We start from the raw sequence: 17,883 nt of genomic DNA on the forward strand, positions 1-17,883 counted from the left end.
TGGGGGGGTGGGGCTTGAAAATCATTAAACCGCATCTTTGTGAAAAGAAATTGAATTGAGCCAATATAAAAGTAGCTTTTATAGGTAAAGGGCTACTTTGCTAGTGAATTGAACATTTCTTTGCCAAACACAGGACTTTTCCAAGCCAACCAATCATGCAGGTCAGCCACTTCATTGATAGGCTGCACAGGTGATTGGATCAAAAAAGACACCACTTGTGTAATTCTCCCACATGGCCCAGCAAGAGGCCTGTTCTCCTTCCCTCCCCCTAACTCCTCAGCTCTATAGATCTTCATTAGGTAAAGTGAGGGATTGTGAGGGGAGGAAAAGGACCCTGTGGAATCCAGTGGTGGTGGGGGGGGGACAAAGCAGGTCCAGTATCCTTGGGGACCTGGCAGGGCTGGGTGTGGGGGAAAAATAGCTGGGTACACTGCAGCAGCAACTCTGCAAATGACCAGGTGGCCTTTACAGAATTTGTAACTTTGAAACAGGGTCATATTTTGGGGGTGGGTGGGTGTCTGGTATAACTTCGAATGTTTGTTAAATGAACTCCCGTACCTTGAGGACTACTTGTACCCAAAATACTAACAATGAATGTTTGTGAAAACATATTCTGAGCCTGTTCTGAGCAGTAAAATATTTTGCTAGACCATTTTCTTAAAAAAAAACAAAAAAAACAGCAGCAAAACATTCTGATGTTTGGGACAGAGCTAAACGTGGCTTTTAAGCTCTCTGTATTAGGAACAGCCCTTCCCGTTAAAGTCCTTTTTTCCATGTCAAACTATTCTATGAACAAATTGAATTTAAATTTCCCAGTATTTCAATTTTAGGTGGTAATTGCTTAAATCTCTCCTTACCCTCAACCTTTTTTTTTGGGGGGGGGGGAGAGAATTAAGGTTGTTTAATTTTATTTGCAGTGATTCACATAAAAAAGTGGGTGGCAATTTACCACTTCTTAGAAATAGCTAAATTGAAACTATTGTCTAGAAATATTATGAAAATTTCACTTTCCTCCCTAATTTTAATAAAGTAAATGCAAATAAAAGGTTTTTTTCATGTTCTGAAAAGCACACTAAAAATAATAACAGGGAATTTATATTTCCAATTCCAGCTATTCACATGGAGATTAAACAAGATCTGAACAGGACCCTGAACATTGTGCTTTTACATAGCATTAATTTGAAGTGGTTCTTGAACTAAAAAGTTCCCAGAGAAATTTCTCTCTTTACAGTATCATGCATCATATACACATTAATCTTCAATAGATTCGGATAAATATCTTTGTACATAGTTGTTCCAAGCTTCTGATCCAAGAGATTTGCTGAGAAAGGACTGGATGTGAGTACTATCTTTGCTTGAAGTTATTTCTCAGCTACAGCTTTTCAAATTGTATTTGAAATGGGTTCTAAACTTGTTTTGCTTTGAGAGGGGTTCCCCCCCGCAATGAAAAAAAATCACCTGCATGCAAATATCTTATGTAAGTATTTTAATTGCAGCCAGTTTTGAATTTAGCTCTTTAACGGTCTATTTGTACCACCATTCTGGAAACAGTACTTGTAGTATAGAATAATATATACAATCTTAAGCATGGCCAACTTAGTCTTCATATAATAAAGTAACTGAAGGGATAGTATTGCTTGTTGTTACCTTTGTTCCTTAAAGTGAAAACTTTCTATAGCAAAGCTGTAGAAATAGTCAGACCACTTCCTCACAAAATCTTCCCAATCTATCAGCGATAGATTCATTGTCGAATTCTCAACCACAATAGCAACTCATGTAAGCCACTGTTCCTTTTCTTTGCTATATTTTTCAGACCACTTGTGAGTAAGCTCCAGATAAATATTTGGTTTATGCGGCTGATAATCCAGATAAGTTGTCAAATCTGTCTTTTTAGGAATGGCCTTTTCAATCTGAGTCCCTTCGTGCCATTCATTAAAAGAGGTGATGGAAATGATTTCAGGTCTCACTAGAAGCGCAGCACTGAATGCCGTCTCGTAATATTTCCCATTGACACGATTGCGTGTGTTGTGATTGTTCCATGGTCGGATGCTGGTATCTATGTAGCCTGGGCCCACACTTGGAATAAACATTAAGTTTTTTATGTCACAGAAAGCTTTCAAACTGGGCCAATTATGATGGCTTGAACCATAAGAGAAGCCGTTTGTAGCAAAATAGGTGTAAATCCCGTCAAAGCCACTGCGATGAATTTCGTGTTTATGTTTTTCTTCTACAAGAAGGGCAATGAATAAGCTGTCATAGGGTGTATTACGTATACTCTGAGATCCCGATACTGTGAGCAGGTTTGCCCACATTTCTGGAATTGTGATGTAAGAATCATAAACATAGAACATGGGAAGGGTTCTACCTGTACTGACTTTATGTCTGTAAAAAGCTGGATGGCCTCCATATCTAAAAGCAAACAAGCAAAAAAAGAAAGTAAATGTTCCATATACACATTTCTAATCATCTTAAAAGTTACTCTTCCTGCCTCTCTCTCAATTATATTTCATTTCAAATGTCATAAATAGCATTAGATAGGTCTTTAAACACAATTAACTGTAACTCAGCAAAGCAAATTTAATAAATGTAGTCTTATTAGGAAGATAAAATTACCAAACTACTCTGCTTGTAACCCCCTTTTTGTTGCTGCATGATGCAGTAACAAAAATGACAGCAATGATATTAAATATTGTGAATGTGAACAAAAAGAATGGGAATTCAGGTTATTTTAATGAGAACTGTGTCTACTGACAAGGAGTCAATTTTTAATTGATAAACCACCATGAAACATATAGATAATAAAATCAGATGAGACAGAATAAAATTATCATATTGATATTCATATATTGCACCAAATTCTTACTTGTCTATAATATACTTGACATTGCTGTACATGCTACGGTCATCTCTGTCTTTATATGGCTCAATATGGAAAGTGACCTGAAACATAAAAAAGATTATTTTTTTCAAAAAAAAAAAAAAAAAAAGGATTGTCGCAAAAGAGCAGAAAAAATCTTGAAGTCAGTAGCCCTCTATTTATGAAGAACAGAAATTTTATTTGATATTTGCAAGTTTAGTAGAAAAAGAAAGGAAAAAACTAAAAGGGAGATAAACTTTTAGTCCTTTACATGGGAATGAAGATGTCCTGTTGTCACCCAACACAGATTGGTTAGAAAATGGAAAGCATAGCTATTTGGTACAAACACAGAACAAAAATGCTCTATGCTGCAATGTCAATTAATTTTTTGCTTTATTCATTTAATTAGTTTCTATGGCCACCCTTCTAAGATAAGTGGCTCTGGACAGCAAACAATCATAAACACAATTAAAAACAATTACAGTATAGTACAACAATAAATATCTATGGCAGCCATTATTAACTAAACCAGAAAAAAAGGGCTGGTAGATGACACCCAACAGAAAGTTAATAGCTCTTTAGTATTAAAACCATGTTTTTCCTCAGCTGAAAAATCACCTAAAGACAATGCTATAATGTTTTTAAACTCTCCATAGAAAGAGAAAATATAAGTGCATTGCCAACTCCAATCTGAAGAGCAAATTTAAATATGCCGACAGTGAAAAGAGAAATGTGGCTGGAATTTCAAATGATCAAGAGTCTCAGTGTCATTGCCATTCATGATTCATTTTTGAGGCACATCTGCCCAAGTTTCAAAGCCTTGTGCAAAACTGTAGAGGCACTGAGTCATCTAATATTAAATTCACTAGATGATTATTTTATCAGAGAAACAGCATTTCAAGATATTAATGTCTCCAGGAAAAAAAAATGTACTGATTTGCAAGAAATGCTTAAATTATTAAACACTCAGTTTTAATTAGTGTTGGGATCAATTTTAGGGTTTGGGCAGTTCAAATTATTAAATTTTCCAGTTCAGCAATTTATACCTGAATATATAATTGGATTTACCTTATTAGCAAACAATTTTCCCCAACACATCTGCCCTGCCTCCCTAATCAACCTTATCTTTTGAAAGGAAGAGATAACTGGCAATAACGACAACTCATTATTAAAGAGCTATGCTGGCCATTTCTTCACACAATTTCTAGCCAGAGTACATGTTGTCTTTTGCTCAGAATCTGGGATGGATTAGTGTCACCTTCAATTCAAATATATATATATATATATATATTTTGCATTTATATCCTGCCCTTCTCCGAAGATTCAGAGCGGCTTACACTATGTTAAGCAATAGTCTTCCTCCATTTGTATATTATATACAAAGTCAACTTATTGCCCCCAACAATCTGGGTCCTCATTTTACCTACCTTATAAAGGGATGGAAGGCTGAGTCAATCTTGGGCCTGGTGGGACTTGAACTTGCAGTAATTGCAAGCAGCTGTGTTAATAACAGACTGTCTTAGCAGTCTGAGCCACCAGAGGCCCTTAATTATTTAATAAATATTAAATAAATTTTAATAAATATTTAATAAATAATAAATATTATTTTAATATTTAAATAATCTAATTGTGATTAGATTTAAGGAAACTGTACCCTAGATTTCTCGAAAACATGCCAATTATTTTTTGTATTTTTTTAAGAGCAATCATTATTTCTGTTTTGACTAAGGACAATTCTTTCATTTTCAAAAGAATTAGAAGTTACTGCCCCTAAGAACAAATTTTGGGATGGAAAAATCCCACTATATTTATGTATATATTTATCTGGTAATATTTGCTTTGAATTAAGAGGGAAGTGTTGCTTCTAAGCAGATGACTCTACAACTGCTTCAAATAGGTTTCTAACTAGAGTGGTGCAAAATTAAAATTCATTTAAAAGATAGGACCAGTTTGAATATATATATATACTTATACTGGTAATTTAACAACATAGCATTGTGTAAACAGTCTTTTACTGAAATACATTTTTAATGATATTTGATAATACAATTATAAATATGACTACTGAGAACTAGTCCAACTGAGTTCAACAGAATTTAATCTGGGAGAAATGGATATAAAATATCAACAAACTTTGTTGCTATAAAAATGTAGACTATTTTATTCAACCCATTTCAGCTAGTTGTTTTTTTTTTTTACAAATTTCGAATACTATACCTTTAATTTATATTTGTGTGCAATATCCAAAATTATAGGCACAAGTCCATCAGTGGGATCTCCATTTTCATCAGCCATAACAGGTGGGTACCAGGAAAGAGCCAAAACCCCTAAAGAATAAAGCATATACCTTTTTATTATAAATTTGAATTGACACCCTTCCCCAAATGTTTTTTAAAAACCTCAGCACTAATAACTACATTTTGAAGCTTTTATTTAAAGTTTCCTACAAGCCATTTCAGTTATAATAGGCTGATGACGTGTGGACTGCCACAAGGCTCAGTGCTGTCACCTCTCCTTCTTTTTTACATGAAGCCTTTGGGCAAAAGCATCTGCTGACAGGAGGTTGGGTATCATTAATATGCTGATGATACCAGCTGCACATTTCAACCTCAAGCTGACCAAGAAATGCATCAAGGACTTTCCATCTTTAGTTTGAAATGGGATAGCATTTTCCAAAATTCACAATTTGAAGGTTCTCCTGGACTCAGTTTCTTCTCAAAGAGCAAGTGGCAGCTGTCTCTAGGGAGGCTTTTCCCTAGATTCATCTGTTGTACCACTGCACTCTTTTCTTAACTGGGAATCCTTTCTCATACTCATTAATGACTAGTCTCTAGTGTCAATAATAACACAGTCACTAATGACACTAGTCACAGTCACCTCCCATGTGGACTACTACAATGCACTCAATAAAAGGCGGCCCTCAAAGACCACTCGGAAACTACAGCTGGTCCAGAAAGCAGTAGTGAAGGAAGTGATTGATGTTTTAATTCTCTCTTGTGTGTGAGGTACATTGATTGCCAGTTAAGCTTCCAGGCATAAATTATGTTGCTGTTTGTGACCCACAAAGTCTTACCAAATCTAGGGTCCGAGTACTATCACTATCTGGGTGACTGCCTTTCTCTCATTGTTTCTGCTGATCCTCTAAGATAGGAAAGAGGGGACATGCTCCCATATTTAAAACAAGCTCTTCTGATGAGACTTAGTGATATGATTTCTCTGCTGGGATGTCTGCCTTCTTAAATAGCATTTCCCAGAAAATTAAGGTGCCCTGATCTTGCCACCCTTTAAATTGGTCTTGAAGATGGGGATTTTTCTCTGGTTGTAGGCTAGGAAATGTGTGCTGCTGGGTTTGATACATTAAACTCGGGGCTATTATAGAATAGAATAGAATTTTTTTTTTATTGGCCAAGTGTGATTGGACACACAAGGAATTTGTCTTGGTGCATATGCTCTCAGTGTACATAAAAGAAAAGATACATTCATCAAGGTAGAACATTTACAACACAAATGATGGTCAATATATCAATATAAATCATAAGGATTGCCAACAACAAAGTTACAGTCATACAGTCATAAGTGGAAAGAGATTGGTGATGGGAACGATGAGAAGATTAATAGTAGTGCAGATTTAGTAAATAGTTTGACAGTGTTGAGGGAATTATTTGTTTAGCAGAGTGATGGCCTTCGGGAAAAAACTGTTCTTGTGTCTAGTTCTTCTGGGGTGCAGTGCTCTATAGCGTCGTTTTGAGGGTAGGAGTTGAAACAGTTTATGTCCTGGATGTGAGGGATCTGTAAATATTGGCACTGTATTAGATAGTTTTTATATTATATACAGCCAAAAGTTGAATGGATGTAAATTTGATTTATTAATAAATAACTGGGGGAAAAAAGCTATTAGTAACGAGACAGGATAAGTTCTAACATATAAAGGAAGGGCTTGATAAAAAGGGCTCATGTCTGAAATTACAGGCCAGTTCATCAAGTGACATTCTATACTACTGAACTCTGTGGCATTTTACTCAGTCACTGAGGAAAAGATCTGGGGTGCACATTTTCCATCAGCTCAGAAATCACATTAGGTTTGTGAAGGCCACATTCCAAAAACGGGACCAATTAACTTTTTAATATCATTTAACAATAGCAAAACCAGCTACGGCTTTCTCATCAGTAGACGGCATTAGGACAGCATTTTTTGTTTGTTATATTTTACCTACAACAACACAGCTGTGTTTTGGAACTGATGGAAACATCTTTCTTCTGCTGCTTTTTTAAAAAGCTACTTATGGTCTTCGGTTAATGCCCACTTGTTCAGCGATAGTTGCACTTATAACTGGCCCTCAAAGTTTCAACACTCCATCATCCAATAGTTACGATGTATGACTTTTCCTATCAGCTTCCTGAAAGCAATGTCAATGGGGAAGCTGACAGGGTGTCAGAAGTCACGATCATATGAGGTCCTCACTTTATGACCAACAGTGATTTGCTTAATAATGGTAATTGGGGACCATTGGAACTGCTCTTGCTAACTGGAACAATCAATGAAGTTGCACTTTACAACTGCATAGTTTAGCTAAAAAAAAATTCTGGTCCCAATCAGTGTCACTAAATGAGAATTACCCATACTAAAACAAGGGAAATATAATAATAAATAAATAAATACACCAAAATATGGCAAGAACAAGACATTGGACAGGAATGAAGTGAAGGGGTTTCACTCTATTTTGCTAAGCCCTGAGTGAAGAACCAGATTTTCAAGGCCCTTCAAAACATCAGCATGGGTGGAGGGCTTGGGGGAACCTCATTCTAGAAGGCAGGCACTGGTACAGAGCAAGCATGCTTCCTGGGTCCTAACAGATGACATTGTTTAATTGAAGGAGCCTGGAGCACATTGATCCTGATGGAACCAATCAAGTAGATACTTTGGGAGACAGGCAGTCCCTCAAGTAAATCAGGCTCTACGCCATGTAGTGAAGATAATGGGTAACTACCAGTACCTTGAATTGCACCAGGATGCAAACTCACAAGCCATGCAGCTCACAAAGCAGAGGTGTTATTTACAAAGCAAAGGTGTTACTGAGGTATGATCATTACTGCTCCCACCACTGTATAAAGCAAGCAAGCAACCAACCAGTTTGTTTTCTGAGAATGAGGCTGCAGGTGAATAAATTGGGTCAGAAGGGGAATAAATGGTCTGGAAGGAGGAGGTGAAGACTGCAAGGTTTTGAGAGGAGGCTGAAAGCAAGCAAGCAAGCAAGCAAAGGGATGTAGAACAGAGACATGAGTTTTGGGGGGGGGGAGTGAGAGGAAAAGAGATGGAATATTTACCAATGGATGCTGATCTCATTTGCTTCATGTGAGCTTCTATGACAGATGGGTCTCTAGAGCTATAAGGTCCAAGTTCTGGGTAGAAGCTTGATCCAATATCTTCTGGAGGATTGTGTCTGCCTTTTGGATAACCACTTGCAATTTTTGGATCCCAGTGTGTCAATAACGGGTGGTTCCAGTGAATATATTTTCCATCAAACTCTGGAGTCCCATACCAGCTGTAGTAAAATACATGGAAGTTATAATTTGGAGGAGGTAGCTCTTCCATTTTTCTTACAGAAGTTGTAGGTGTTTTGAGATTCACCGGTAGAGGATGAACACTTTTGGTCCGTGGGAAACTCTCTTCTTTTGCTCCTTTATGCAGACTGAATTTCTTTTTCAAATGTGTTGTCTGTTGCTGAAAATCTGGTAACAGGCCAAGACCAAACGGATCTCCAAACCCAACTCTTTCTGGTCTCAGAGTTTTCAGTGCCATCATGATAGAGCAAATAAACAAAATAAAAAGCAGCAAAACGATGCATGTTCTCCTGCGAAATCTTGCCATGATATCATGGTAGTTCAGGACGCAGGTAGGAAGCGTCCAGCTGCCTGTAAACAAGAAAAAAACATGACTGTAGAGTTTTAAATTTTGCAATCAACTAAAACAAATTCACACTAACATTATAGAATTATTTAATTCTATAATGGCACGGCACTTTAATTCTCTAAGGCTACAGTTCTCACTTATTCATCTTATGATCCATTATCAATTCGATCAAAAAAATCTGAATCTTCCCTAACCCCCATGATAGAAACAAAAATAATACTTTATTGTAAGGAAGACATTAATATTAGAGATACAGAATATTGACTTAGTTTATTTATTTATTTATTTATTTATTGATTGATTGTTTCAATTTCTATACCGCCCTTCTCCCAAAGGACTCAGGGCGGTTTACAGCCAAAGTAAAAACAATTAGTACAATTTTTAAAACCAGTTTAAAAGGAAAATTTAGAGTTGGTTGAAGACTTAAAACCAATAAAACCCCATTATTAAAACCCCATTAGGCCAGTCCTGCACGATGAAACAGAAATGTTTTCAGCTCGCGTCGAAAGGTCCGAAGATCAGGGAGTTGGCGGATACCTGGTGGTAGCTTGTTCCAGAGGGTTGGTGCCCCCACAGAGAAGGCCCTCCCCCTGGGCTCCGCCAGCTGCCAGCCAACATTGACTGGCCGACGGCACCCTGAGGAGACCCTCCCTATGAGAGCACACTGGTCGATGGGAGGTCACCGGTAGCAGCAGGTGGTCCCGTAAGTAACCCGGTCCTATGCCATGGAGCGCTTTAAAGGTGGTAACTAACACCTTGAATTGCACCCGAAAGACCACCGGGATGCAACTGGTGTATCAGGCGGACCTGATAAAAAGCTCCCCTGGCGACGGCCGTCAAATGCTCTTCCAACGACAGTTGTGCATCCAGAAGGACGTCCAGATTGCGGACCTTCTCTGTGGGGGCCAATGACTCGTCCCCCACAGACAGCGATGGCCTCAGCTGATTATACCGGGATGCCGACATCCACAGCCACTCAGTCTTGGTGAGGTTGAGTCGGAGCCTGATTTTCCCCATCCAGACCCGCATGGCCTCTAGACAACGGGACATCACCTCAATGGCTTTGCTGGGGTGGTTAGGGGTGGAAATGTACAGCTGCGTATCATCAGTGTACAGATGACACTGCACCCCAAAACCACGGATGATCTCACCCAGCGGCTTCATATAAATGTTGAACAGGAGAGGCGAGAGAACCGACCCCTGGGGCACCCCACACAAGAGGCGCCTTGCGGTCAATCTCTGCCCCCCTGCCAACACCGTCTGCGACCGGTCAGAGAGGAAGGAGGAGAACCACTGAAAAACAGTGCCCCCCACTCCCAGCCCCTCCAGCCACCGCAGCAAGATACCATGGTCGATGGTATCAAAAGCCGCTGAAAGATGTAATAGGACCAGGACAGAAGAACAACTTATTGCTTCCAACTCTATGTTTTATTATTTCAGGATATTAAGAAATTGCATTGCTATGTGGAATATTTTAACTGTTGACTTTAAAACACAAACTGAAGTAATAATTCTGTTAAAAGTGGAAAAGCAAAGCAAAAATGAGAAGTTAAGAAGGAGCTGACTTAGGGAGATATCTGCTGTTTTGCAAAAAGCATTCAGGATGGAAAACAACAAGACAAATCGTGCTTCTAGCTGTTGCTTGCAAATAATACATGAAAGAACACAACAGATGTTCAAGGTTGCAAATAGAAAGATTGAGGGTAGTGATGTTCAGACAACAGCAGAGGTGCAATTGAGAAAAGCTCTTCATCACTTTACTAGTCTCCCTCCATGTTCAGTCAGTCAGTCTGTCTTCCCTTGCTTCTTGCAACTGCTTGCAAACCAGTTCAACAAGCTGATCAATGAACATGTGACAGAACTGGAAGTTATCATCCGAGTAGCTCAAAGCCCTTTTCAAGCCTAAATATTTGGGGAGTGCTTCCCATTGTTTAGAGATGTAGGCATCTCAAGGCTGTCAAACTCAAGGCCGCAGTCTGGATACGGCCTGCGGGGTGCTTAAATCTGGCCTGTGTGGAAATAGGGCCAGCCTGGAAATAGAAAAGGACCAGCCCGCGGTGCCTCTGCTAGTAAAAATGGGGTCTCTGCTAGTGAAAATTGGTCCCCCTGCACCCCATTTTTGGCTTAGACAGCCTCCTGCAGCACCCTGCCAGCCAAAATAGGGCGCAGGGGGACTGTGGCAAAGTGCTACAGGAGGACTTCCAGGCCAAAAATGGAGTGTGTGTGTGTGTGTGTGTGTGTGTGTGTGCGCCCCCCCCCCACTTGTCTCATTTTGGCTATCAGGGTTCTGCAGGAGGTGTCCCTCCTGTCTCCCCCCTCCCCTCACCAGCCCACGGAGAACTCCAGCCCTCGAAGAAATCCAGTTTGACATGCCTCTCACCTACGTAAACAGTATCCCAGGCTACCTGAAAAGGTCTCCGGCTGTTTTGCTAGGATGGGGTAATGAGGAAATTCAGAGGCAAGGAAGGGCAGAATTACAAATCCAGTGTTGTTCCTTTTCAGTGCAAGACCCATTTGTTTATGGGACATGAAAGCCAGGGAACTTGTGGCACAACGCAACAATGTTTCTTTCATTATTTGCCTGTCTTGGGATCTTCTACACATAAAGCAACTGTTCTAACATTGAGACAAGGAACCCTTTATCTTTAAAAGATAAAACAGTCCCAACCCAGGACAATATTTAACAGGTTAAAAGAAAAAGCAGAGGGAATAAGAAAAGACCACAAAAGTGAAAACAGGCACAGCTTCATTGAATAATGAAAGGAGGCTGGTTTTCTGTTTGCCATGCTCTCAATAAGTAGTTCATTGCCCCACATGATCTCCTGGTTGACACACCTCTCTTTATTTCTATAACTTTAAGTATCTCATTCAGATATAAAGAGAGAGATTGATATGAACATCTTGATAAAACAGTGTTTTTATTCAAAAGGGTGCTAAGACTTGTTACCAAACAATATATGCACTTTTTATAAGACACAGCTTCATATCTTTCATTCTGTTATCCTGTTAATTAAAATTGACAGATAGACATTATTCTTTAAATATTCTATCCTACTGAATCGTTTTCCAATAAGAAAACAAATCTCAAATTTGGCTTTTGCGATATCTTAAAAGGTGCATTGGGGAAAGTACATTAGACATACTCTCTCCACTGAAATGATGATTTAGGAATACATCTGTCTCTCTGAAGCATGAGCTATTTGGATTTTTATCCTGACCCTGAGCACAGTTCTGCTTCTCCCATTATTAGTACTTTGAGGATTAAAGAGCCTGGGAAAATCCAAAACCATTTATGGCAGTGGTAGTCAACCTGGTCCCTACCACTCACTAGTGGGCGTTCCAGCTTCCATGGTGGGCGGTAAGGGTTTTGTCCGATACTGAAGCACTTTCCTTTTTTTAAATTTAATTGACTTTTAAAAAAAATTTCATAGCATTATTTAAAAACATTTTCATTAGGTTTTCATAAAATTCCCTGTGACAATTTAAATTTCTGAAAATATACTATTTGTATCGCCTGCGCATAAGTTTAGTTCACGTTACCTAAGTGAAACTAAATGGCGCTATAGTGCGACCGCAAACAAGAGAGACTCATCCCAGAATAGCTCGTGCATCTCCCACACCACCCCCACACCACCCAGCTATAACAGACAAGCAGAGCTGGTACACGGCGCATTACTGTGGAACCGGTGGGCAGTTAGAAAATTTTACTACTAACAGAGATACAAAAGTGAGCGGTAAGTATAAAAAGGTCGACTACCCCTGATTTATGGTATGTGATTTCTCTAACAAGAACCACTGTAATACAAGCATATATCCTTAGCTTTCCCCTCTACTAGTCTCAAAGGATTGGTACTGTATGTTCAAGTCAGTAGAAAAAGGAAAAAAACATCTCCATTCTGGGACACATCTACTTTACTATCTGTAACATGGAGACAAGATACAAAGGATGAAGAATTTCCATACATTTCCCAGTTTATAATAATAATAACAATAACAACAGAGTTGGAAGGGACCTTGGAGGCCTTCTAGTCCAACCCCCTGCCCAGGCAGGAAACCCTACACCATCTCAGTCAGATGGTTATCCAACATTTTCTTAAAAATTTCCAGTGTTGGAGCATTCACAACTTCTGCAGGCAAGTCGTTCCACTTATTAATTGTTCTAACTGTCAGGAAATTTCTCCTTAGTTCTAAGTTGCTTCTTTCCTTGATCAGTTTCCACCCATTGCTTCTTGTTCTACCCTCAGGTGCTTTGGAGAACAGCCCAACTCCCACTTCTCTGTGGCAGCCCCTGAGTTGAGCCCCTGAGCCCCATATTGCCATCCAACTAGTAATTCCAACTCTGGATGCCTAACAATGAATTACAAACAAGTAAACAAATGAAAGCCATAACAAAACTCCAAAGGGCAAATGCAAAACATAACACGCCTAAGCCAACCGAGATTATTCTCTTAACCTTTAAAGAATGAGCCCATCTAAGAACCTGTCCCAAAACCTGGGAGACAAGCCAAGACCTGGGAGACAAGCCAAGTTTTCAAAGCCTTATGAAGGCTAGCAGGGCCAGGTCTATTCAATGGTGGGTTGCCTCCGGTTCAGACTGGTTTTACAGAACCTGTAGTAAAACCGGCAGGAGGCTCCACCCACCGACCCGGATGTTGTCATAGGTGATCTGTGCACCCTCGGCGCGTACACGAACAAAGCTATCCCATTGCGAACTGGTAGTAAAGGTATTTATTTATTTATTTATTGTTTCAATTTATATACCGCCCTTCTCCGAAGACTCAGGGCGGTGTACAGCATAGATAAAACAATATACAAAAAAATTAAAAAATACAATATATATTTAAAAATCTAATTCCATAAGCCGAAATTTAAAATAGGAAAGTAAAATTATAAAATAAAATAGCCCCACTAAAATCCCTCAATTAAAATTATCATTAGGCCAGCCCTACTCGATGAAAGAAAAAAGTCTTAAGCTCGCGCTTAAAGGTCCGGAGAGAAAGTAGAACCCACCCTTGGGCCTATCTGAATTTGGGGAGGGAAGAAATCGTTCTTCTTAAGGCAGAGGCTAGGACAGAGAAAGTAAGCATCCATGGGTGCCCTTGGATGGCATGGTTTATTTATACAGGAAACCCAAAACATGTCCACCCTGTTGGGTTTATGGGATGGAGACAAATAACCAGGTAAATGGTAATCCAGAATAACCTAGCCATGGATCATGAAGGACTTTGGAGCTGGAAATTTAGAGTTTGAATTGTGTCTGAAAATCAGATACTGCAGCTCATGAAGTGCCAGTGAAGTGTTAGTGTTATACAGGTGTATCATGGTGCTTCATAAGTACCTACAGCTGTAGCTTTCAAGGTTTTAAATTTTTTTTTATAAATAGCTCAAGACAGGAAGCATGCATAATACATTTTCTTTTTTAAAATTATTTTTTATTGCATTTTTTTCCTCTTATTTCCCCCGCAATTGTATGAGGTGGATTTGGACTGAGAGAGGGCCTGGCTCAAGTTCACTCTGGAGTTGGTCAAACGCCCTCTTGGCCATGGCCATTTATTCTTCCAGGAGGAGCTGAGACTGCAAGAGAAGCCCCAAATTATCCATTAGTTCTCTCTTGGAGAGCGATAATCTATCTAGAATTTTAAGGACAATTTATTCAACTGGTTTACTTCAACACTGTAGTAATTCAACACTGTTCAGAATTCTGATTTTTTGTTTAAAGTTAACAATGATTGTTTACAGTATTAAAGTATTAAAACTTCAAATGTAAAATAATTTGATCATTAAGCAACACAAATCAAGGTTTCAAATCTGTTTTTCCCCCCCAAATTAGTATTTCACTGAGACTGTTTTATGTATTTTTAATAAATAGTTTGGACAAATGGACTGAATGTTGAGATTAAAGGATATTTCCACACAGAATAAGCAGCATCAGCAATGTTTAGATTTTAGATATATTTAGATATAAATCTAAATATAATCTATTATCATGGAGAACATGACATATGTTGTCACAAAGATACATAATGCATAAAGAAAGGCAGGACATAACTCATTTATCTTTGACAATTTTATCTCTGCTAAAAGCCAGGAGAAATTAGATTAGATAGAGAGAAGTTGAATGTTTTCCCTGTGTGCTTTCTAAGCTGATAAAAACACAGGAGGATGGAGAAATAAGAGTTGTTAGGGGTGTTCAAAACATAAACATTTAATGAACAATCCCTAGTGATCTACCATTCAGTTTCAGAAAGGCTAGAAGTCAGCAAATCTACCTATAACTTGCACTTTACTAAGTTCCAAATGTAGTTCAGTAGTCACAGTGACAAAATTGAAGGTAATATTAGGTCTCATTAACAGAATATCAGGTTTTCTTTATTTATTGCATGGTCTGTGTTTACTCTCCATGTTCATCCAAAGTAGGTTTACAATATTTTACAAATCTCGCAATATGGATCTTAATTTTGAGATTATTACAGCTCTCCCAATTCCCAGGCAACATAATCAACAAAATTGGCAACTAAGGAAGTGAATGCAATATGTATGTAGAACATAAAAAAACCCCAATGGTAATTTAAATATGTAGAAAAACAAGGTGAACTCCATTTAAGATCTTCTACTAACATGGCTTTCATCATCAGAAAATGAAAAATGTTTTTTCTGCTTCAGAGGATTGAAGGAAGTAATATTATGCACAAGCAAAATACTAGAAGAGTAACTTTATGTAATAATACATCTTTAAAATTGGTCAACAAAAAAAATCACATATCACTCTTAGCTTGCAAGGCAACTGCAAGAAACAAAAGCAATTAAAAATTTCCTACCTTTTTGCAGCCGCTGAGCTTGGCCTACCACCAATGTTTAGCCAGGTGGATATTCTGGAATCTGAACATTGAAATCTTGATTCTCCAGAATGAATACAAGATCCCAAGATTATAGTGGCTTGCAATTAGCTAATCGTTAAAGAAATAAATTATTTATAGAAGGTTGGGCAAATGCCTACATTTTATTCATTTGTGTAATTAATTAAAATGATAACCTTTATTAGAATCATGAAGCATTTTGGATTTGAAGCTCAGAGGGGTATTCTCTACCACTTGTAAAAGCAGTTAGGTCTTACGCTGGGGTCATGAGGCTGCAGCTGCCCCACAAATCCATGAAAATATGTCTGCTATAAGGACTTGCAGATTGGTGCTATTGTAAGAGAAGAACCTGTTATGGTGGCAAAAAATCAGAAGTATTACAATATAAAATGTGCTAGAGGAGAAGGTGCTATCAGATTGATTCTACATGAATGTCCCTGTATTTTCTAAAGCACCTTTGTCTTTAAATCTAAAATGTTGCATAGCCCTAATCTCTACCATACTTTTCCCACGTTCATGTTTTTCCTTGTTCCTAGTTACAACAATTCTGTGAAGCAGTTTCCAGAAGATACATTAAAAATAACAAAAAAGAAAAGCATACATGTGTTAAGGTATAAGCTTCTTTATAGTTGATAAAAGCTTATGCCACACGACACATGTATCAAGTCTGTAAAAGGCCAGGAGGTCTAGCCTAGACATAATCATGCTGGGTCTGACACTGAACCACACACACTCATATTGGGAAATTGACCTTGGGTGATCTTGAAAAGCACTTCTTCAAGTTCAGCCGCCTTTGGAAACAGTAAAACATGTCGATCCTTATTAGCAGAGGAAAAGGAGACCACTGAGAAATCCCAGGCTATATGGGACGGAGATGGAAGTCCAGAACAACCTAGGAAGAGGCTAAAGGCAAAAAGCCTTTCTTAGGATTCTCAAGGATAGAGCTGGACTGAAGAGACTTAATTTTACCTCTCCAGATAACTGTGTCTCTCCCTCCACTTCTCTCTCTCACACACACACAACACACACACACAAGAGCTGAAGAAGCTTCTTGGATGAGAAGTGAAATGTCTTCAAAGAAAAAACAGAAAGTCCAGTTGCCTCTTGAAAAAGCACCTTTGGAACAACCATGATCTGGATGATTGAGAATCTCCATAGACACACACACACACACAACTGATATTCACGTAACCACCCAAGCTGAGTAACCGATATCTGGCCTAATTATTTCTCTACACAGCCAGCCCAAAGGCTCCTGGTTTGCTGCTTTTAATAGCTCTGCACCTGACCGAGGAGCCCTTTTCCACTCGAGATCCCCGCAAGGGCTGCGCAGGCAGAAGCTGGGGCTCTCCTTTTCCCCGCTACCGATGAGCAAAAGGGGGGTGTCTATCCTTCCCCCCCCCACCCCCCAAGGACTCCCCGCCTCCTCCGCGTTATCCCTAGGCAAGCGGGCTAATGGGAAGACCGCGGGAGAGAAGGCGGCGGAGGCGGCATCCGCAGCAAGCGGTACCCCCTGGCGCCCTTCGCCTTGCTACTCACCCGTCTGCAGAACCGGACTGAAAAGTTCAAGCAAGGATTCGAAAGAAGGGGAGGGGGAACGGAGGCGGAGTGGGGGGGGGAGATTTAAAATGGACCGATCGGGGGAGGAAACACAGGCTCTGGGTTACCAAGCCTCTTTTCGGAGTTGGCTCCCCCTAGCTTGCGGTTGTCCTCTCCATCGGAGCATGCGCAGTTCCCAAGGTAGAAGGCACGTTGCCCTTAACTCCAGGAAAGCAGTAAAGTTACTCTGATCACGCTTCTCATTCTTTGTTGGCACAACCGAACTACCTTCGGGCTTTTTTTTTTTTTTCCTTTTTCTTCTTCTTCTCCGGAAGTATTGAGGCTCGCGACCTGCTGAGTTCGCAAGCGAGTGAATTAATTTTCTCGCAGAAGCGTCCATTCGCGGGCCTCTTGATAAAGTGCTGAGAAGTCCACTGTGGGTTTTTAACCTGCACGGAAACGTGAAGATGTCGTCTTCGCTAATGTAGTGTGCGAGTCGGGAGAGTCTCCACGTGTGTTGGGTTTTAATTCCGTTCTTAGCTTTTTAGCTGCAGTGGAGTTGTGATCGTACATATCTGGCAGGTGTTACATTAGAAAAGGAGACATACATATATATTATTATTATTATTTTGCTTATCTGTTACAGAATAAATTATGGGCTTTTTCTAAAATACATCGAAGCGTCGTAAATAACGAACCAGAAAAATAAACCTAATTCT

At 39.3% G+C, this 17,883-nt stretch overlaps 1 protein-coding gene across 3 annotated transcripts; it reads right to left on the minus strand.

Moving 5' to 3' along the window:
• Positions 1–1,471: 1,471 nt before the first annotated feature.
• Positions 1,472–17,303, minus strand: MANEA (mannosidase endo-alpha). 3 transcript variants are annotated; one of them, XM_058175174.1, is made up of 6 exons: positions 17,165–17,213; positions 15,587–15,715; positions 8,183–8,770; positions 5,075–5,184; positions 2,864–2,940; positions 1,472–2,409 (listed from the first exon to the last, which is right to left on the minus strand). In XM_058175174.1, the coding sequence occupies exons 3-6, from the start codon at positions 8,724–8,726 to the stop codon at positions 1,773–1,775; spliced, it is 1,368 nt and encodes a 455-aa protein (XP_058031157.1). In that variant the 5' UTR covers positions 8,727–8,770; positions 15,587–15,715; positions 17,165–17,213; the 3' UTR covers positions 1,472–1,772. The 3 variants fall into 3 exon arrangements, with proteins under 3 accessions (XP_058031157.1, XP_058031148.1, XP_058031139.1); XM_058175165.1 differs by lacking the exon at positions 15,587–15,715 and having other exon boundaries at positions 17,165–17,303; XM_058175156.1 differs by lacking the exon at positions 17,165–17,213 and having other exon boundaries at positions 15,587–16,368.
• Between the last annotated feature and the right edge of the window lie 580 nt (positions 17,304–17,883).

Source organism: Ahaetulla prasina, chromosome 1 (assembly GCF_028640845.1).
Source record: "Ahaetulla prasina isolate Xishuangbanna chromosome 1, ASM2864084v1, whole genome shotgun sequence".
Classification (NCBI taxonomy): domain Eukaryota; kingdom Metazoa; phylum Chordata; class Lepidosauria; order Squamata; family Colubridae; genus Ahaetulla; species Ahaetulla prasina.

Excerpts from the sequence above, each read along its gene's own strand:
- MANEA (XM_058175165.1), bottom strand. The coding sequence starts at position 8,726 with ATGGCAAGATTTCGCAGGAGAACATGCATCGTTTTGCTGCTTTTTATT. Across the intron at positions 2,941-5,074 it reads CACACAAATATAAATTAAAG|GTCACTTTCCATATTGAGCC; the intron begins GTATAGTATTCG and ends TTTATGTTTCAG. Across the intron at positions 2,410-2,863 it reads GTCAAGTATATTATAGACAA|ATATGGAGGCCATCCAGCTT; the intron begins GTAAGAATTTGG and ends GTTTGCTTTTAG.